This window comes from Pinus tabuliformis, chromosome 9 (genome assembly GCF_031772625.1).
Source record: "Pinus tabuliformis cultivar Carrire ecotype Pingquan chromosome 9, CPIR1, whole genome shotgun sequence".
Taxonomy (NCBI): domain Eukaryota; kingdom Viridiplantae; phylum Streptophyta; class Pinopsida; order Pinales; family Pinaceae; genus Pinus; species Pinus tabuliformis.
In genome coordinates this window covers 1,093,746,408-1,093,769,437 of record NC_142307.1, presented here as the reverse complement: position 1 = coordinate 1,093,769,437, position 23,030 = coordinate 1,093,746,408, and the positions used below count along the sequence as shown (strand labels likewise).

At 39.4% G+C, this 23,030-nt stretch overlaps 1 protein-coding gene across 1 annotated transcript; it reads right to left on the bottom strand.

Moving 5' to 3' along the window:
- Positions 1-10,798: 10,798 nt before the first annotated feature.
- On the bottom strand, positions 10,799-14,917 carry LOC149152488 (uncharacterized). The gene is made up of 2 exons (XM_089443492.1): positions 13,611-14,917; positions 10,799-13,088 (listed from the first exon to the last, which is right to left on the bottom strand). Exons 1-2 carry the CDS (start codon positions 14,915-14,917, stop codon positions 10,799-10,801), a joined length of 3,597 nt encoding a protein of 1,198 aa, XP_089299618.1.
- Positions 14,918-23,030: the final 8,113 nt, after the last annotated feature.

Sequence of the window (23,030 nt, the reverse complement as noted above, 5' to 3'; positions counted from 1 at the left end):
AGAGGTTTGATAACGAGGGTTGGAAAGAGTGACAGCTGATTGGAAGTCCTGATATGAAAGTTGTGATATGAATAGGGGGAGTTTATCGGAGATCAGATGATTGTGTATATCAGTCGATCAGAGTATCAAATATGTGTGGATATCATAGTATCGGTGAAGTCATCTATCAGAGGATGAGCGAGAAGGGATATCAGAGATCAATTGATTGGGATATTAGAGATCAACAATATGAGGTTCATATTGAAAACTCCAATATTCAGAAGATTCGATAATTCTACGTGGTAGTCTTGTGGGGTCAGGCCCTTATTATTATATTCTCAAAGAAGAACTTTACTATTTTTAGGCTTAAAACATATGAAAAATTTAATCAAGAAAGGTTTAATAACAACTTATCCTAAGGGGACATGTTACAATATTTAAAATATCACTATAAAGTTTTGTTGATAATATATTTTAAACAAAAGCCAATGTTTGTGAATATGCCTTATGGGCCTAAGCTCTGATATGAAGGCTCCAATAAGGGATATTTCTCATTTAGTCAAGTTTTATGGAAAAATAAAATTAATATTGACTTATTTGATTAAAACCAAAGGATTTTATACTATTTTCAAAAGGGTCCCCATTATTTATTACTTCTACTATTAACCTTAATGGGGTGGGGTGGGGGGGGGGGGGGTTGTTGAGTAGTACAAGATGTACGTATATGTGTTGTGTTGTACACTATGTATGTGTATGTGTTGTGAAGGGATTGGTTCTCAGGATCCCTGGAGGCTGTGGATTGGGAAAGGATCTTTAGAGCCCTATAACAACTTGGGTTCCATAGAGGTTGTGGGCTGGAGCCCTGTTGCAACTTGGGTTATGTTGAAGGCTCAAAATGTCTGCCTCAACATTGGGGGAAAACCACCCGATTGGGACCATAGATTAGATCCTTTTCCATTTGGAATGGTGGCTCTAACTAGAAATTATGGGACTAGTTTCCCTTAAAATAAATTCTAAAATTTAATGGAGTATAAGTATAATGCTCTAATATAGTTAAAAATGAAAACAAAGAATACTTAAACTTATTATCTATCCCAGGAAAACTATTTGTATATGTGATTTAAAAATATCTCATAAGCAACATGGCAATATAGATTATCTTGTGATCATGAGGTTAAAATAGAAAATGATAAATAATTTAATTAAATAGCTAATTAAATTAGTTGATAAATTCATCACACATATGCAATTTCATTGTTTATGCATAAAATATATAATTCCAATCACACATATCAATAGTGAAAAATGTACGATTGTTACAACACATATATGATAAACATAATCAAATTACCATTCAACTCGTAAAAAAGCAATAATAAACAAATAATAGTACCCGATAAATCATAACTTTCCTCCTGAGAAAATGGTGGTGGTTCAAATTTCTATTAAGAGAAACTTGAGTCACAATAGTGCAAGAAAAAACCTTATTTCCAAAATTCAGAACCCTTTCTCCTTACAAATGGAGGGGATTTATAGTCTCAAATGAAATACAAATATAGCAAATAGAGAAAACAATTGAAGTGGTTTTAAGAAAAAATGCTTAAATTAAACCAAAAATACATATTTATAATTTGCTATAATAAATAATTTAGGCCTGTCAAGACGACTTCTCTCCCATTTGATGTTGTAGCTCGTAGATATCTGTCATATTCTTCAATTCCAGTGGAGTCTTTTGGTTGAATCCACATATGGTTGATATATATGGCATCCCTTAATGACGACAACATGTTATTGGTGGTATTGGATAGGAACCTAAGCATCACCCACTGGCTGTGTGGTTTGACTAGAAACTAACAATGGCTTTCCAAGTCAATTTTAGATAGCTAATCAATTATTTCAGCCCACTTTATGGATGATTCCTGCCACATTTTAGTGAGAAGTTTGATATCTGGTAGCACTCCCTCGGGGAGTTTGATATTAGATTCGCCTAGAACAAGTTATCACTGATTTTCCCTATGAGATTATTAAAGATACCTCTCACATTGAAAACTTCTGCAACTACCATTTTAAGATGAATCTCCCATTTCCTGAATACTATTTACTTGTGTGACTATTCACTTATGAGAAGATTAGCTAATCTCCTATCAGTGCTATCATGCCACATAAGGAAAAACCTGCAATTCTTTCTTCAATATAATTAAAATAAGTTCTAAGGTATGATAATTGGTCAACTAGGGAAGAAGATGTATGACATAAATCATGAATAATGGCAAACCTATGAAAAATCACAATTTTCTATTGATAAAGGAGAGTATTTAACTCTCGTACTTCCTTTCTGAACTCTGTGAATTCATGATTAACCTTTAGTTGTTCTATCACGTTCTGTAATTCTTGAATCTAAGTGTCTCGGGCCTACAAATGAGTGTCATATTGAACATTAAGGGCATTAAAACTCCTCTGGAGTTCAATAAATTTTCCTTGCCATTGATTGGAAATCTTTTCTTTCTCAGTCTCAAAACTCTGTTCTAAATATACAATTCTGTCTTTTTTTTTCTTTCAATAACTACTTACTTCATTGGCTTTGTCCATGGTTGTGGAAGCATAGGCTCCCATGAATTGAGTGAGTCCTCCTAATTCCTCTGAAGGAGTGGACAAGGAAGACTTCCATACAACTTTGAGAAAGCATTTCCAGGAACTAAAGCCTTGGACTACTCAATTTTTCTTTTCTTCCTTTATCTTTTAGCAACATCTTTATGCTCGGAACTATAAAATATATCAAATGGAGGAATTTATTCAACCCTTAATATGACCTCAAAGGCTGGGAAGGCCGATATAACTTCAATGTCTTTAATTTCTAAAGGCTTTTCAGAGGCCTTTAATGTAATTAGAGTCTGTTCCAAACTTTTAGAAGTATCTGGGATCTTCTCTTGTAAGGGAGTCTTCAAACATTGTGGTTCACTATCCTTCAAGACACGCCTATACTATTCCTATATTTGCTCAAGCTTGGAACTAGAAAAGATGCCTTCAGCCTAAGAAGACGAGGAAGCACCTATTTCTTTTATTTGAGGTATATCAATAGTCTTTGTGGAACTAACAAGTATAACATCATCCTAAATCGTGCTTTCTTGAGGAGGCCTTAACGAATTCATAGGTAAATTGGGTAGCCTTGCAGTGCTATATTGGGTGAATTGAATCATCTCCTCTCGATTGAATAGTTTCGTTGGTTGCCTTGTAACCATTGAATACATAGAATATTTTTTAAATAGGTCATTGAACTTGTTTGGTTCATGAGAAAATGTCCTGATGCTTGATTGTGCGGTAACCTTTTTGACAGTCTAATGGGGATCATACTATTTGTTAGGGATGGTAGGTAAATTTAATTCCAAGATAGAATTAATTTCAATGGATGCAGGCATGAAATTATCCAAAGTACACATACTGCAAGAAAGAGGAAAAACATGCCACACTTTCTTATTAGGCTCCTTTAAGTCTTTTGAAATACCATTCCCTACGGTTTGGTATGTTATTTTGTGAGCCAAAAGTTTGTCAGGGAGATACAGAGGCAAGAGATGGGGGTTAACAAGACTACCAAAGACTCAGACATAGGTAAATAACTCCTTACCAAACCAGTTTCCAACTCGGAGAATTTCAGTTTCGGCTTCTGGGGAAATCCTAGGAGTTCCCTTGTAAAAAATGATTTGATAAATAAGAATCATTACTCCATGAAAGATTTAAAAAAAATGAAGTTGATACTTTGAGTCCCAAAGAATATCGTGATATATATGGATAGTTGTTGGGTCCTCTAAGGTCCACTTCCATCCCATAGAGGTGAAATCCATAGTGAAACACATGGCATCGATTACATAGGCACTCATGTAGAAGGGAGGAATTGCATTTTTTGAAACCTTACACTTACTTCGAAAATTAAGGATATGAGTAGCTAAATTATCATACAATATATTTCCCTAATCTAATATATATCCTTCTGAGGCATCATCAATCAATGGTGTCCATTGATCGTAAAATTTCTGAGTATTAGAATAAGCAAAGAGCCTACATATCATGGCTTCTATTTGACAATAAGGACCAATGATAGAGTCAACTACATACATACCATTTTCCTGTCGCTAAGTCTTGTTCCGATCTCTTCTCCATGCCCTAATAGGCTCTGATGTATGATCATATTCGCTTATGAATTTCTCCACTGACTGTTTGTTATATTTGCACTGAGGTGGTGGAAAATGGTACATTGCACTCAAATCATTGCCAGTGAATGAGCCGATAACTCTTTTCTTCTATGTCATGAACTTCATTTCTACAATGCTTAAGTTGTCAATGACCTATTGAACCATGTCCGTATAATGAAGGATTTTGTGCCAGGCCGTAATCTTATGCAAGAATGAATTTTCCACATCACTGTAAGTGGTATTAGAGAATGGTGTAGAATCCTCGGCCGTAATTTTTCTTTATGTGACCCTTGGTCATTCATCCTCAAATAGTTTATAGATAGATTCCCAAGAGGAACTTCCAACATCTAGAGAATAGACTATGTCAGAAAACAATCCTGGCCTATCACCATTTTGAGTTGAAGGAGCGGTCAATTGTTGTTGAGCAACACGTTTCTTCTTTGCTTTTTCTACTTTAGAAATTTCTTCAGAGTTATGCTTGTCAGTACTAGCCTGCAATGAGAAAGCATAGGTATGGGCGATAACTTCTTCACTTGAAAGACTTAGCGCAAATAACAAATTTCACATAACAATTTATGTCTTTAAGGTAAAATTATGATAGAATCAAACTGCAATGAATGAGGATGATTACAATCTCGAAAATGATATATTCACCACTTTTAAATATTAAATGTCAAAATGTGAATTCACGTGGGTTTTCCCACATCAGCATGTCGAAGGAAATGTGTCGGAGAAATCAATTGCATGCGTATTAGAAAGTTACGATATAGGTAACTCCTGATAAATCATATTTAAAGAAGTAATGACTATAAGTGGAGGCAAGAATTAATATCAGTATTTCTATATCGACGATGGTATATCAAAGATTTAAAGAGCAAGTATCCGATATGAAATTCCCAATATTAGGTGTAAACAGGAATATCAGAGGTTTTGTGGTATCGGAGGGGACAAGTATCAGGGATAGTGGATATCAGAGGAGGCAGGTATCAGAGGTATTGAGATATCAGAAGTATTGAGTATGGAACACTTTAAAAGTTATGATATTGTGAAGAGCTAGTATGCCAAGTGGCACCTGTGTTGCCAATGACTCTTATAGTATTTAATTAAAAAGGGAGCGCATGACTTATGTTACCTTTTTAGCAAAATTTCCATTTAATAAATAAATTAACCATCGAGAATGTTTTATCGGAGAATGGATTTATTGTAACTTTCTTAAACAAAAAGTTATAAGAATCCGATACAAATCTTTCGATAATGCATCAATTTTGTAATAAAAGGGCTTATCGGATTTTAATTTGTCATAACATTATAAAGGTTGGGCCTCTTGTACTTATGTTCCGATAAGGGAAATTTCCAAGCCTAAGAGATTTTATAACAAATTCAAAAATTCCCTATCTTTATTGAAACTAAAGAGTTTTATTAACATAAAAGAAGGTTCCCCATTATTTATTATATAACTAAAATAAAAATAAATGGGGGGGGGGGGGGGTGTTGAATAGTATAATAATTGGCGACATACTGAGTGAAGCAGTTATATCTGTAAAAGTAAATGAAATTTTAACCATAAAGGAAAAATACTTGGACTTATGTAAATATTTTAAATTTAGATTGATGAAGATTACTCTGAATAAAAGGAACTCATTACTTTGTAAATTTACACAACTTGTTATTGATGAAAATCTTTATTATCTTTGTTAGCGATTTAATCAGTTGTAAAGATAAAGTAGAAAACTTTAGAAGCTTAATGTTTAGATAGACTTATATGTAACTGGTAGAGCCACTACTACCAGTAGGTGTCCATAGCCTCGACAGGGTTCCATTTAACCAAATTGTACTTGTATCCCATCCACTTATACTATTATTTTAGAGGTATTAATTTTTCATTTTAACTGATTGAAGGCCATTGTCTTGGTTTGGTGTCCAGATAATGACAACGCCATTCAAATGTTATAATGATACTGTACAAGCAAACTCGTGATGAGACCTCTTGTCTTATAGTTATGCAGCCATAAGCCATTATCCTGGCTTGGTGACTAGTTGTGATAATGTCAACATCATTAGTTTCCCATGATCATGGTAAATCGGCTCATGATGAGACCTCTTATCTTTCAAGTTTTTAAATATTTTTGAATTACACTCTAAAAAATGTAAAATTAGTGGATGGGGAGGTAAATTCACTCCTTAAGAGTTGTGGATGACAATTAAAGTCAAAAGATGCTAAAACTTCAAAATAGTCTTTACTTTTTAAAGAAAAATGTTCATGACTAATCAAAGGACAACAAGATCTTTTAAAGTTTTCAAGTCATGAAATATTTGCAAATTAATGGATATAAATATTTCATAGATTATAATAGATGCAATACTAAACTTCAATGTTATAATTTCTTTCTAATAACTTCTTCTTTAATTAATCAAACTTCATGTTAATGATGAGAGACCCCAATATGAAGTCAAAAGAGTATTACCCAACACCACTAGGCTAAAGACATTGATATGTACATATGATTATTTACATATTTACAGTAGGACAAGTATTTTCAAGAAAATTATTTTTCCGAAACTGGCCCATTAACGGGAAGAGCATCTCTCTTTCCCTAAAAATCTTGAAGCATAAAGGTTAATGGGCCTAGTTTCTCAATGACATGAAATGGGTTGAGCCAAAACTTTTTAAATATGTGTTTTTGCCTTTTTCTTCACGGGCCTTATCCCATTTAAGAACTAAGTCACCTATTTCAAAATTTTTATCACTTACTAAACTTGTACCAAATGAATATTTGACCAATTTCTAGTGGTGAGCATGAACTTGTTTGGCTTTATCTCTTTCTTCATCTAACTTTAGAATTTGGGACATTCTCAATTATAAAACAGAGAAAGGTTGTTCCTCTATATATTGTACTAAGTTTAGTGAAGGAAGATCCATATTAGGAGGTAATATAACTTCTTTTCCATACACTAAGTGATAAGGAGATGTGCCTAGAAAGGTTTTCTGGGTAATTTAGTCAGCCCATAGGGAAAATACTAGAGCTTTGTGCCAATTCTTTTGATTTTAGTTAACAGTTCCCTTAATGATCCTTATGAGGTTTTTATTGGTAGATTATTTTAAGCCATTTCCCTAAGGATAATAGTTTGTATAATATTTGAATTTAAAACATCTCTCTCGAGAAATTTCAGTAATAACATTTACAAAAAAATAAGATGCATTGTCAAACATAATAGCAAAAGGAAGGCCAAACTTGGTATATATAAATTGATCAATAAATTTGATTATAGTTTCAGAATTGACCACCTTGAGAGGTGTTGCTTCCACCCCCTTGGTGAAATAGTCCATAGAAGTCAAAATGTACTTATGCTATTTACAAGAGTGAGGAACTATCTCACCTATAACATCCAATCACCATTGCTCAAAGGGTTGATCAATGTTAACTGGATGCGAAGGAAAGTATGATTTCTTTTCCCTCCCTAAAGCAGTTTGGCAGAATTTGCATTTCCTAACATAAGCATGAGCATCTTTGAATAGAGTCAACCAATAATAACCAACATGTAGGATCTTATGAGAAGTAGTGTCTTCACTATAATGTCCACCAACTGGTCCATAGTGTAACTCCTGCAACACTTTTTCTGCTTCAGGTTTTTGTGAAACCTTAGTAAAACATAATCATAATTCCTTCTAAACAAGACATTATTGACAAGTTGATACTAATTAGCTTTAAGCCTCAAAGCTCTTTTTCTTTTGTAATTGAGTTCTACTGGAGCATAACCATTTTTTAAATAAAAAATTAAATCAACATATTGAGATTCAGTGTCAACAGGGCATACCTTTGAAATTTGGATGTCATTACCTGAATCCTCATCAACTAAAGTGTCAAAATCTCTAGTTATTAACCTACAAAAACCTTGGCGTCTTACTATTTTAGCTGGGTTGATCTCTAGGTCATATTCTTATAGGAAAATAACACAATTATCCCTCTTTTTCTCTAATTCCTTTTGGATAAGAAATTGTTTGATCATAGGGAAAGGAAAAATTACTTTCGTATGTGCTTTTACGAGGAAAGTTAAAAATTGCAAAAGCTTGTTTTTCAACTTCTAAATATTTTAGCTCATCTCCTTATAGATTTGAACTATAGAAGGCAGTGGGAGCTTCAACTTATTATTCATTGGGTTGGTTCAACACTGCTGCATAGGATTGTTCAGAAGAAAAAGTGTATAGAACAAATTATTTGGAAACATCGGGTGTTGATAATGAGGGTGAATCTATGATGGTTTATTTTATTGATTCAAAAGCCTTTCTTTTGTTTTGTCCCCATTTATATAAAGATTTATTTTAATAATGATTTGTAAGGGTAGGACAATTTGTGAAAAATCAAGGACAAATCCCTTGACAAGATTAATCTGACCAAGAAAATATTGCATGGAATTTTTGTTGTGAGGCAAGGGGATTTCTGATATTGCCTTAATTCTGTCAAGGTCTATGTGAATTCCTTCCTTAGAAACAATAAATCCTATAATCTTACCTTCACTATGAGAAAAGAATGACTTCTTAGGATTCAAGGAGATTCCAAATTTTGTATACCTTTCAAAAATTTGTTTTAAGTCATGCAGATGACAATTCCTCCCTTTTTAATAAATTGTAATGTCATCTAGTTACACAACAACTGATTTATTAATCAAACCTTTGAAGGAAATATCCATTGCTCCTTGGAATGTTGCTCCTACGTTAATAAATTCAAAAAGAATCTTTTGATAAACATATGTTCCCCATTTGAATGTGGTTTTCTGTCTATCTTCAGGATGGACAAGGATTTGATTATAACTTGAAAAAATATTTAGGAAAGACATTAGTTCAGAACCAACAATAGATTGAAAATTTTTTTTCCATTGGAGGAAAAGGAAAGTTAGCTTTTTCACATGCTTTATTTAAGTTCCTAAAATCTATGCAAATTTGAATGTCTCCATTCTATTTTTTTGATTGGAGCAAGATTCAAAACCCACTTGCAATGTCTGACCGAGAAAATAATTTTGGATTTGAGTAGCTTATTTATCTCAGTCTTAATTTGAGCTTCTAGATTAGGGTGAATCTTCCTAAGTTTTTTTTTGAATTGGATGTGCATATGACAACATAGGTATGGTATGGTGAATGATAGATGTGTCATAGGTTTAATATCATCACAACTCTGAGAAAATACATCCTTGTATCTTTTTAATATATGAATGAAAGAAAATATTTCATCTGGTGTAAGTCCAAGGTCTAAATTGATGTTTTAGGATTTAAGATCATATCCCAGGTTAATCAATTCAAATCTTAAAGTAGAACTTTTAAGTTTTCAATTGGTCACTTTTTTGAATCTATATTTCAAATCATACAAGTCTTCTAATTTCACTACGGGCTTAGGTAATTTGTTCTCCTCAAAAGACTTGTTTTGTTTCTTGTCATGCTCATCTTCATCAATGATTTGATCAAAGTAAGATCCTTCAGAAGTTAAAAAACTTAGGATGTCATTGTCATCAGTAAATACATGAGAGTTGGTTGCATTATCTAGAATGGAGGGACGAAAAATTAATTCAATTGAAAATCTAGTAGGACTAAAATATTTAGGTGGATTGAGCCTGGAAGCAACGTTGGCTAGGAGATCATCACTAGCATTCTGTAATCTTGGGATTAGAGCTATATTGAATGCAGTGAAATGAGAAGTTAGATCTTGGATCAAATATTGGTAATGTTTGAGGTGATTTTCAACAGAATGGATGTTGTTTCTAACTTGTTTTATGACAATCTCTGAATCACCAAAAACTTTAAGATATTGGACATCAAGACTAATGGCCTTGTGCAAGCCGTGTACCAACACTTCATGTTCAACAATGTTGTTGCTACAATCAAATTCCAATTTGTCGGAAAGCATAATTTTTCGAATTCTAATCTGTAGGCAAGCATAGTTTTTTATCCTTCAGGGTTTAATGTGATGAAACCAACTACTGCACCATCATTAGATTTTGATCCATAAACATAAAGAGTCTAAAAAAAATTGTCACACTTATTTACAATAGTTTCTACAATATTGATACATCTAGATGAATCTATTTGAGGAAAAATTTCAATCTGATATAAAACATAATCAACTAAAAAGGGGGAGTTTTGTGCTAGAAAATTACCAAAGAAATATTCAAGAGAATAATTTCCAAGAATGTTGTTTGTAAATACTACTGATTCATTTTCCTCATCTAAATCAGTCACCAAATACTTCATATTATTTTCCATATCGATACGAATTTTATTAGGTTTTTCATTGTAGGTGAGCCAAATATGTGACCAATCGGTTGCAAAATAACCATTTAGTTTCTCAAACCAATCCCTTCTTAAAATAGGACAATAGAATTCAGGGATGTCTGTGACCAAGATATCTATTTTTTTCCACTGGAAAAATTAGTAATTTTCATTAAATTTAGAAAATTACATATAGTAGATGCCCTTGGCATTGTTGTGATGTTCATTCAAAATCACCTCGCAGGGTGTTGTATCAGATCATGTTGCAAAAAAGGAGATACATATATGTGTCTGACTGTTTTAGCCTGTTCGAGATCGCATAGGATCCATTTGCATACAAAATATCATCCATTATCATGACAAAAATGCTTCGCTACTGTCGTCTATCGGGACTATTGTCCCGCTGGTCTCTGTGATCGATATATGGTCTATGATAAAACCTGTGTTCTTCAGTCCCCTGCTGCTCCACAATTAGCCATTCGCCTCTGGGAAGTACCGAGGCCTCTTTGGATAGTTTGTCAGCCTCGCAGTTATGTTCTCTGTAAATGTGTAAACAGGAGAAATAATTAAAAGCAGCTTTGAGAGTGTGTGCATCAAATAATAAATTGCTGAGAGTGTGTGAATGACATGTGGAGTCATTATTGATCCAGTTCACAACCACCATAGAATCCCCATATATATTCAGATTTGTGCACTGATGAGATAATGCGAAATGCATTAGATTTCGGATGGCAGATAGTTCAACGTAATTATTCGATCCTGTGCCGAATCCCATTTTTACAAGGAATCTGTGTTGTTCATTTATATGCAGTATAAATCCACCTCCACTCCCCGTTTGATTTGCTGCCCCATCGAAGAACGCCCATGGGGTCGATTTATCAATAGCAGGCATCGCCCGAATCGTCCTGGTTCGAGTGGGGGGAGGGTCAGGTAATTCATGGTATGCGGCGAGGATTTTCGCTTCAATCTGAGGCCAATTTACAGCCTGTTCCTCGAATATAACACGGTTCCGCGCAAGCCAAGTGTGCCATGATGCCACGAGGGGGAGGTTTTGTAGCTTGGAGCCCGGGTGGCTTTGGGTCCAGGTGGACCATGCACCGGTGAGATCATCTCCATTCCAGATCCTCGCTATGCCCAGGTGAGTGCAGATATTGTTCCAAAGAGCGTGAACAACCGGACAATGGAGGAGAATGTGGTCTGTGGTTTCGGATGCCGCCTTACAGAATATACACCAGGTGGGACCGAAGACGGCTCTGTGAGTGAGGTATTCGCCCGTGGGGACGATGCCTTTGAGGGCACACCAGAAAAATAATCTGGAGCGGGGAGAGGCGTTTAATTTCCAAATGTTATGCCACCACGAGGGCAGGGTATCAGGTATCCTGTGAGTGATGAGTTCTCTGTAGCCATATTTGGGTGCGTATATACCATGATCCGCCTTGCACCATATGAGTTCGTCAGGTCCTTGCTTGATGCGGATATGGGATTCGGTCAAGGCACGAATGTAATCACTCCATTCCTGATGCCACTGCGGGGGGAGATCGAGCTGCTGAGCAGATTTCCAAGCTTGTGAGAAGATGTCCGTGCGCTGTTGATCTGCAATATGGGCGAAATTTCGAATATTCCGATTATGAAGATGAGTAATGAGGTCGCGGGTGAGGGTGTGCCTGCCCCCACAATTGATCCACGGGTCCAAGCCAATCCTGCCCAGCGACCCATCATTAATTCTCCATACAAGGTTATCTCGGATGAGGGGAAGGGAGTGTATCAGAGCCTTCCAGATTGATGAGCATCCCTTCGATGACCAAGATGGTAATCTAGCCCAATCCATTATATCCTGGGGCCAGATGTATTTGTGATAGGACACATGCGCCCAAAGGTTTTGACTAGTTAATAGGGTCCATCCCATCTTGGCAGCAAGTGCCCTAGCGAAATCAGGGAGGTCTTTGAGACCCCAACCACCCCATTTTTTGGGCAAAGAGATCTTCTTCCAGCTTATCCAAGCAAACATTCTTTTGTCCTGATTTCCATTCCAGAGGTAACGGTTGCATAGCTGCTGTAGTCGTCCTAGGATATTCCTTGGTATCCATGCTAGTGCCATCCAGAAAACCGGTGTAGCCTCTAATACGGATTTGATGAGCACCAGTCTGCCAGCCCTAGAGAGGTATCTGAAGCTCCAGCCCGAGAGTCTTTTTTCCAATTTGGCAACCAACCAGACCCAATCAGCTATTCTTTGACTGGTAGGCTTCAGATTGAAGCCCAAGTATTTGAGGCCTCTGTCCAGAGGGTGCGCATTGTAGGGGAAAGCCTGAAGGGCTAGCTGAGATTCTTGTACCGAAGTATGGGTGCAGGTGATGGTTGATTTCAACTGATTTGGTAACATACCTGTTGCAGCAGAGAAGAGTTGCAGGATCTTTGAGAAGGTTCGAGAGTCACGAATACTGCCATCAAGTATGATGAGAACATCGTCCACGAAGAGCAGGTGAGTGAGAGAGCAATGATCGGATATGCGAAGGCCCCTGATATCTCCAGATCTCTTGGCAGAGTCCATGAGGCGGCTAAGTCCTTCCATGACCAATAGGAAAAGCAGAGGAGATAGAGGGCAGCCCTGTCTCAGTCCTCTCTCAGAGTGAAAAAAGGGGGAGGCCGATCCATTTATGAGAATGCTGAATGTAGGGGATGATATACAGGCCATGATCCATGATATGAAGGTGTGGGGAAAACCCAGGTGGATGAGGATCATTTTGATATAGAGCCAGCTGACCCGGTCAAAGGCTTTGGAGAGGTCAATTTTGAGGAGGATGGCCTTTAGGTGTCTGGACCATATGGAGTGTATGGCTTCTTGTGCTAGGCCAATGGCCTCATGAATCTGCCTAGATTCGAGGAAAGCGAATTGTTGCGGGGCAATGGATCTGGAGAGGATAGGTCTAAGACGATTCGCAATTGTCTTTGAGATGATTTTGTAGAGGCAATTGCACAGGGAGATCGGTCTGTAGTCATTGAAGGATTCAGGCGAATCAGATTTTGGTATGAGAGCAATGAAGGTAGAGTTGATGGCATGATAAATGGATCCAGAGGTTCTGCTCTCCTCGACTACGTCCAGTAGATCCTGTCCCAGAACATCATAGAAGGCTAAATAGAATTCGATGGTCCATCCATCCGGGCCGGGGCTCTTATCTTTTTTGAACCATTTCAGAACGCCTTCCAGCTCCTCCGCCGAAACTGGATCATTAAGAGCCTCCTCGTCATCCTCCTCCACAAATCTCGGGAAGTGATTTGCCACATTGATGATATCTGGCAAATTTACTTCACGGGGACACTTGTATAGATCCCTGAAATGTGAGATGCCCAAGTGTGCGAGCTTGTTAAAAGTGTCTGCAGTTCCACCATCAGGGGTAGGGAGCTTCCAGATAGTATTAGCTGCTTTTCTGCCTTTGGTGAAGCTGTGGAAGAACTTCGAGTTTTCATCCCCTGCTTGAATCCATAATGCCCTACTCCTCAGTCTGATGGATTCCTCTCTCTCATTGAGGATCTTTGATTTTTGATTCTCCAGAGCAATTAACCGGCATTTGTCTGCTGCTGATATGAACCCCAAGCCCCTCTCGTCGGTGAGTGAGGATAACTCAGCCTCAATATGGGTAAGCTGAGCAGTATCTCGAGCTTGTTTCTCCTTTGCCCAAACAATAGATATATGTTTGATCTCAGAGAGGTTCCTGCAGAATCCTTTAGCAAGTGATTCTGAGCCTCTGATAGGGTGTGAGGACCAGTATTCAGAAATCATCTTGACATAGGATGGGTCCTTCAGCCAGGTATGATTAAATTTGAAGGGAGCCTTGGGTTTTTTGAAGGGGCCCTGGATCTCCAGGTATATAGGGGAGTGATCCGACAAACCCCCCGAGCCAACCCATTGTTTGTATAGCTGCAGTCGCTGAAGGAGTGTCTCCTTCATAAGGAATCTGTCTAGTCTGCGGGCTAGTGCAGCTTCCCCAACCCTTCTGTTCCTCCAAGTGGGAAGAATTTTCTGCATGGGGATATCAATAAGATTTGTACGCTCGAGGAGGTTGGTCATGAAGTCTGAGATGGAGTCAATTTGTGCAGCCGAACCCCAAGATTCCCTGAAGCCCAGAGAAAAATTAAGGTCTCCTCCAATAATAACCCGGTCCTCACTTGTTATGGAGAGATGTAGAAGATGTTGCCAGAACGATTCTCTCTGGGTGCATGGGGCATAAACATTGATAATACGGAGGTTCATACCCAGATCAGTGGAGAATATGTCAAGTCCCAGGAAACCTGTACCTCCCCAAGTCGAGTCCACCTTGATAGAGCGAGGGTTTGTACCAATGGCCAGACCTCCAGATCGGCCAGCGGCATCAATAGCAACGTAATTCCAGCCAGGGGTCAATGCTTGCATAGCACGAGTAATCTGATCTGCGGGGCAGAGGGTCTCCTGGAGCATAATGATATCGATAGGCTCAGTTTCAATGAGCCGCTTCATGGCTAGTTTCTTGGAGGAACTAGCCAATCCTCTGCAGTTATAGGACAGGCACTTCATGGGGGAACACCTCTCGGGGTGTGTCCTGCTCTAAGGACCCTGTCAATGGTGGATTGCCTGCCGGATACAACCTCTGCGCCGGCTAGTTTGATAGCCTTAGATAGGTGGGATTTGCGTCCTCTGATATTCATGGTTCCCCCCTCTGATACCGCAATGCCCAGACCCGAGTGCTTGGTGGGGGGCTCTTTGGCTAGAGATCTAGACCGAAGGAAGTATGAATGTGGAGGGGAGGATTCCAAAGGAGAGGGGGAGGCGCTAGCCAAGGGAATGGAGGTGGCTATGATGGGATCAGTGCAGATCAGGGAGGGGGATGATAGTGCACAGTGAGCCATGGAGGTCTGTAAGGAGGATCCACATTCAAACATAACATCAATAGAAGATTGAAAAGGAGGGGAAAGAGTGCCGGAGACCATACCCGCTTCTGCCGCCGAGCGAGCCCTGGTTCTTGGCGGAGAGGGTTGCCGAAGTCCCGGATTGACCACAGGAGAGATAGTCGCAGAGGGCGGACCCGAAGAGGTAGGTCGAGCAGTGACAGGAGATGCCGTTCTGGTTGGAGCCGGGGTTGCCCTCGGTGATTCATCTGCTTTCTTGTTGAGAGGACAGTCCTTCGCCAGATGTCCCACTTTGTGACATCTTCTGCAACGGAAGGGAACTCCTTCGTAGTCAAGTAACTGTACTCTGATGCACCTTCCCCACTGAAGCGTGATCTGTTCCTCGAGTCCATCACGAGTGTCTAGATGGACCAAAATTCTTACAAGGGCTCGGTTCCCAGATTCAACATATGTGCGGTCGTAATCCAGATATGTCCCCAGGGCATTGCCAATTCTAATGAAGACTTCTTCAGCCCAGAAAGGCAGTGGGAGACCTGGCAGCCACACCCAAATTGGACCGGCTCCGAGCTGTTCGCGCTCTGGGTCAAAGAGGGGATTCCATCTCTTGAGGAGAACCGGTGCCATTTCTATATGCCAGTATCTGCCCAATACCAGATTGGTGTGGCTTTCCTTGGAGAACTGAAGGGAAAACCATCCTCTAGGGAGAACATGGACCGCAGGAAGGTCGGATAATACCCCACCCCAGATCTCCTTTACCCACAGATTGAGCCGCTTCGCCGAGTATGTCCTTCCCCTGACATGCCCTACCAATACCGTGTTGGCCATGTCTATGAGTCCGCCGAGAGGCTTTGATTCGTCAAACTTTATGGTAATGTCCTTTGTTGTAGACTTAATGCACTTGATCTTCTTTTTGCCGGTGCGAGGAGCCGACGGGTGGTCGACCAGGGGGTTGGTAATACCTTCCAGCGATGGGGATTTTGCAGGCTTAAATTTGACAGCGGGGGTTTCGAAACAGCCGGAGGGTCGAGCTCCCGAATGTGGGGGGTATGATGCAGGGGGATCCGGTGGAGGGGGAGAGGGAACCGAGAGGAGAGGGGGGGAGGTCGGATCGAAAGAGGGCGAAGGGGGAGTGTGAGATGCCAGGAATTGCAGAGAGCCCGGTGAGAGTGGGGGAACCTCAAATGGCGGCGAATCGATAGGGGTGGTTCCGGCAAAAGCCTGAGAGGCGCGGTGGATGGCCAGCGAGACGGAGGGCGGGTACTGCGGAATATCCGGTAGATCCGGTGCAATAGAAGAGGATGCAGCAAACTGTGAGCGGGTCGTGAATCTAGGGTTTCCGAAAATAACCTTATCCGGCGAAGGATCCTCCGAGTAGTCCACCGCCTCTAGCTCCCTAGAGTCGTCCATAGCTGTCTCCAGATCGGCAACCGAAAGTGATAGGCGGAGAATCCAATGGAGGTGCAGAAACAGAGAAAGTCCTGATCTGAGACCGCGACGGTGATGCGAAACCTGTAATAAGACCATGTAAAAAAATAAAAACCCCTAATAAAACCCTTGTCCGCGTCGATCCTGTGGTCGACACGTTGTATTGCTTCAGCCGAGACCTTTTCGCGAGTGCGCCATCAGAGCTTATGAGTCTGGCCTTAGCCTTGACCAAGATATCTATTATTTGAAAAACTTTCAAATTTGAAGATAATATAATCAAAACATAATTCATTTATGATAAAAATTTGATTTTTTTTCCGATCTAACTGAATAATCTGAACAACAAATTTCAGAGGTGAAATATTCAATTTGAGACAAACTGAATAAGGCATGATATTTGATGATGCACCAGAATCTACTAAAAAATTATGAACATTCTTATTAAAAATTTCAAAATTCAAAGGAAAAGGAGGAGTGTGGAAATTTTATCTATCCCCAATCAAAATATCATTGGAAGAATTAATCTCACCTGTAGGGACATTTGGAGGTTTTCCTTTCCCTTTTGAGGCTTTTGCAGTAATAACAATATAAGGTAATGGAGTTGCAGGGACTGCATTTAATTCTTTGAGTATAATTTTTTGTTGATGTCTTAACTTACTGACCTCATATAGGGAAATGTTGGCTTTGATCTTTTTCATGTCCTCCACGATATTAAATTCAATGCTATCAGTGACTATCAAGGTATTAGATGATGAGGGAGATTTGGAAGTAGTTAGAGCATTATCAGAAGATGGAGTAGAAGTATTTTTAACCATGCCCTTTTCATTAGTAGGAGGAGAAGGGGACTTTTGATTTTTATTTGATGTAGAAGTATCATAAGGTCCCTTACTTATAGTACTCACTGGTAGAGCTTCCTCTTCTTCTTTAGTTTCTGAAGTGGTTAGAATGAAATCCCATAAACCATGAGCTTCAACTATCTCATCTTCTTGAGCTTCTTCTGCATATAGGGTTGTTTCTTCTTCTTCGTCATCTTCATCAGATTTGGCATTCGATATATTGGTAGGAGGTTGTGATTGTGATGACTGAATCCTTGTGAAATGCCAAAAGGACTTCCTTGAAGACTCAACAACCTATTTCTTCATATCTACCATCTCATTAGACATTGTCTTCAAAACCTTTTATAATCCCTCCAAATCATAAGGATCTTTGGAAGTACTTTTCTTGGATTCATCTTTAAAAGTAACTTTTTTGGTTTGCTTCCTTTCTTCAATAGAAGACTTCTTGTCAAGGGCCAGAACTCTCTTTTCGACAGATAGAGATTGTTTCATGTTATAAAGTAGTATTGTTTTGTTAGCTCTATCTATGAACGTAGCAATATTTGAAGGAAGAGAACTAATGCACCATTCAATATGGACATCAGTACCAGGTCTGGAAGTGTATGGGATTTTGTTTAGAAATTTGTTAAAACTTGAGTTAAAATCCTTCATTTTTTCATTTGGGTTGGCCCTAAGATTTGACAAACCATTAGTCAAAGTGGTAGTTGTTCCGTCATCCCAAAAGTTTAATAAAAGCTATTCTTCAAACATATCCAAATTTGTTATTGATCTAGTAGGAAGAGAGAAATACCAGGACCCTGAAGATCCTTCAAATGTGTAAGAAAAAAGTCAAAAAACATAGTCCTCTTCTGAGACCCCATTCATATTAATGACCAACATGAAATTGTGAAGGTGTTCCTCTACATGCAGACCGTCATCAGGATTAAACTTGGGTAGCCATCTATCTACTTGTTTGGGAAGAGGATGTAATGGTTGAGTCATCTGAGATGCCCCTTGGCTGTTCCATGGTCTATTTTGATTCTGGGAGTAGTAGGAATAGAGGAATTTGTAGATGATGTGGGGGTTGTACAATATTAAGCAGTTGAAGAGGTTGCCCCTATAGTGCTATTGATTACAATAGCACCAATTTATTGTGGTCGAGGAATGTGAATGGAAGGAATCAAAGGATGATAAGAGGAAGGTAAAGGGGTAGAGGAAGAAGCGGGATCAACAGAAGGAGTATGAGGTGGAGAAGATGATGTAATCCCACTAGCTGAAGACTGAGTCTTTGGAGTACCTTTCTTTTTCCGATGAGTGGCTAATGGAAACTTAAAAGGTTTGAATCAAAGTTTCTCACTATGGGATCTAGTTAACACACTAACAGACTGGAAGGATGAAGTAACACTTCCTTCCAATAAATTGGATTGAACATATTTTTATCTAGAAATGGAAATTTCTTCCGATCTCTGAATCAAAGTCTAGACTTTAGGGGGTTCTGTGAGTGATTATGTAGAAGTTTGACCAACTAACTTTGGAAGTGTGTTAGAATATTTAGTGACTATTTCAACAAATTCAGTTATAGGATTAGGATATTTGGAATGGGATATTGAAGTTGGTGGTGACTTCAAGGGAGACTGACTCTTAGAATGACCTTTTGATTTGGGATTAGACCTTATTTCCATTCATAGTTTGATGGCCCTCCTTCTAGCACCAAAAATGTTGAATGCTTGAAATGTCTACCTCAACATTGGGGTGTTATCACTCAGGTTGTCCTTAAAGCTCTGGAAAAGGATACGGTCGAGGTAACCACAAACCACTTTGGATTGCAGGTTCTAGCCAACCTGCAATCAGAGAGGGCTCTCTCTTTATGATTTAGCTTTGTTTAAAAGGATTTTAGGTTAGATCTCAAGTTCAGAGGGTTTTTGTTTTGTTTTCGGTGGGAAAATTGATGTTTTTAGATAGAGAGGCAAGGCATAGTCTGGAAGTTTCAAACCATTGGGCGTGGAGTTGAGGAGTGTGACTGCTGGTGCTTTCACTTGGTCACAACAGAGGGAAAATGGAGCAAGACAGCTACGCAGGAAACAATGTTTCAGGTCTAAGTGATGGAAAGAAATGCTAAGCGAAGAGGGGCAGTTAAGAATCTCTTAATCAACTTAGCAGTGGGAAGTAACAGAGCACTACCTAGGGGCAGTTAAGAATCCCTAGATAATTGGCAAACACAGGTGAATCGGGGTAAACATGAGCCAGAAGGAATTCATATTCATAACCAATTCATTCAGAGGAAAACATAATGAAACAACAGAAATTGAGCATAGAGAGTATTTAAACTAATTCTAAGCTATTCTTTCTTTCTGCCATTTAGATAGTGATAACAATAAAACAGAGGTAAGATGCACTTATTGTTTCAGGCTACAGCACAAGAATTCCATCTTCAGTCTCCAAAACATTCATTTACAACAAACAATTTTCTCTCCAAGCGTTCTGCAATCTTTGGTTATAGAAACAGTTAGGTATACAGTGTGGGTCTCTAGTGAAAATTCTCAATTGACCAACCCTTAAAACAATGCTGAGGGTGGTATATATAGGGAAAAACTATCTACAGAGTTATTTATTACATCTTGACCTAATTAGGTCATAATTAACTGACCTAACTCTACCAGAAATAAATGCATGCAATAACTCGGGCTGCGCTGGGGGTGGCCGTATAAAAAACTGAATAACTTATGTAGTCCTTGGTGCCTTGGTGCAGTGTCTTTTGAAATAAATGTGCATGGGTTTCTGCTTCTTTGCTGTCCTGTGCTTTGAATGCCTTAATGGTGATTTGAGGGTAAGGATGGGCTGATGATGCTTGATTTGACTTTCTGGGGGCTTCATTAATATACAGGTGCTTCGAGCCCCTAAAAAAAATCTTTGCTGATACTCTTTGGTGTCTTTTCTTCCTTCTGATACTCTTTGACAAAATCTAGACTGCTGTTCTGATGTGTTGCGGGTCTAATCATGCATTGATGGCCGCTGTTCGGCCTCTGTATCCTCTGAAATTGTTTTCTGCTCCTTTCGGTATGATCTGTGAAGAAAATGGATCATTTTTGGGCCTTTCGGGCTTCCTGGGGACTGCGTAACGAAAGATTCCCTGAAGATTCTCCATTTCGGCCTAAAAAATCCTGCGATGAGCGATTTGCGTAGCGCAAATCGCTCATCAAAAACTGCCTCAGAATCGAATTCCGGGGCTCCGAAGTGCGATTTTCGCACCTTTGCGCCCAAAAAGTGCTGATGACGTCAGCATGATGTGACATTGTACGACGGGTGACGTCAGCAGGACGATGTGATGTTGACATCATCATGTACGGATGGTGACGTGGCAGGTACGGTGGCAGGGATACGTGGCAGGAGGCCACGCAGGCAAGTGACTCAACATGGTGACTGGACCGGGGGGGGGTGACGTAAGAGGCGATTGTGCAGGGGGTGACGTGGGATGTGATGTCACGGGCGGTAAGCGGTTTTGTGGCGCACCACTTATGGACAACGGTGGTTTCGGGGGAGAGGGCTTCCCCACAGCCCAACGCTTGACGCGTGGTGGGAGGTACGGAGGTAATACTGCCCATCTTCCGGACGCTAAACATCGGGCAGGTCGGGGATGGGACGGCCCGCCCGCCGTTGATCTGTGGGGCGGGCGATCCAACGGCTGGCGGGGAGTGTGATATGACGGAGGGATAAGGGGCGGTATATGCGCAGGAATATTCCTTTAATATTTGCGTGTGTGGGTTTAAACTTAGGGAATAGGGTTTTTATGTGTTAAAAAAGGCACGGGTTGACACATTTACATTCGGACTTAGGGACAAGGGTGGAATATGGGTTTTTTGACAAGCGGGGTTAATATTTTATGTACAGGACATAGGGAACAGGTGCAAAAATGGGTTTTTTTGAGGTTTTTGAGGGGTTTTTGGGCTAGGGGAGAGGTTACTAGCTGACCAGATGTCAGACTAGCTCCTTAATGACTTGGATGGGCTAAAGACAACCCCAGATGGACTGTGATTTCCCAGACTCAGTAGAATTATGGCTATAATGCCCGGGAGGGAGTATTTACATAAGGGAGTTTTATATACATGATTTTAATAGGGGAAGGGAAAAACTGATAGGGAGTTATATAATAAAGTTAGTAGTTAATATGGAGATGTATAGAGGGCGCTAAGGTATGAGACCTTAGGCTTTGTTGGGAAAAGAAGGCTCACAGAAGATGAGTGAGCAATCCTTGGGTGAAGCAAATCCTCACCAAGGCAAATGTCATGGAAATGATGAAACTGAGAGGCTCAAGTAGATCTTGACCTCTTGGGGGATGTTAGTAAGTGAGTTGGGGGAAATGAGAAGAAGGGGAGGTTAGTGAATTCCAGCTTGAGTACCTCCTTTGAAATAAAACTGCCTGATAACTGTGATCTGAAAAGATAAGACATTGTGAGACACAAAATTTATCATCAGTCATCATTCTGCCACCAAACAGCTACCTACCTAGCCTATTGTCCTAGCATTTTTTCTTCTTTTCTGATTAGGGTGCACTTAGACTTGCAGACCCAGAATTACAATTTTTCTTTTGAATGTTTCCTATCTAAATATGCACTTATTTCTGCCAGGGCCCAGATTAAACAGTTCGATCCCTTTGGTTCTCTACCTATCTACAAATCTGACCAAGATTAAACTGTTTGGACAGATGCATTCTCTATATTCTACAACAGGAAATTGGAACCTAGGGAGACCAAGATTAGACTGTTTGGACCTCCCTTAAATGAAAACTCTTCAAAACTGGAACAACTCATCAAATTGGGATCTCAGCAGTGGCATTTGGACTAGCACACTCTCATGGTATCTTCTGGAAATATGGAACACCGCAGCTTGCCAAGTATGACATATTTGGCATGTAAAAATTTCAATCATGAAAAATGAACCGTTGTTGCAACAGGAGGCCAACAGTGGCTCCACTTGGGGATGGCTTTTCATTGTGAAAAGTCAAGAACAGCAGGTCAGACTGCCTTGATCTTCTGTTTGTTGCTGTAGACTGGGAAATTCTTCTTTGTTCTGGCTATTGAAAAAACGTAAAACTTTGAACTATAGACAACCTCCTCCCCAACTGAGTTACTGTGAATTGTACAGCATCGCCTGCTTTCTTCTGCGTGCTTGATCTCTTATGTATAATGCTGCTGAAACATGCCTTTTAAAAAAGTTTAGGGACACAGATCAAACTGTTGTGTTTGCCTTGCTTTTGCTTAGAGCAAGGTGGTGGTGTGAACTGAAAATTTTGCTCTGTTTTGATACTGTTGAGACTGCAAAATTTGCATTGGCTGCGTCCTCACCGAATTTACTATTATTTCTCAAACAATCAGCCGGTTTATACAAAATAAAAACTGAGTGCTGGTATTTACAAATAATAGTGTACAAATATATTTACAGAATTTGCATTGTTTCAACAACAAGGATCATGATAATGTTTCAACA

Coding starts and splice junctions, on each gene's coding strand:
- LOC149152488 (XM_089443492.1), bottom strand. CDS start 14,917: ATGAAGCGGCTCATTGAAACTGAGCCTATCGATATCATTATGCTCCAG. Junction 13,089..13,610: donor CTGGAAGGCGTTCTGAAATG/GTTCAAAAAAGA, acceptor CCCTACATTCAG/CATTCTCATAAATGGATCGG.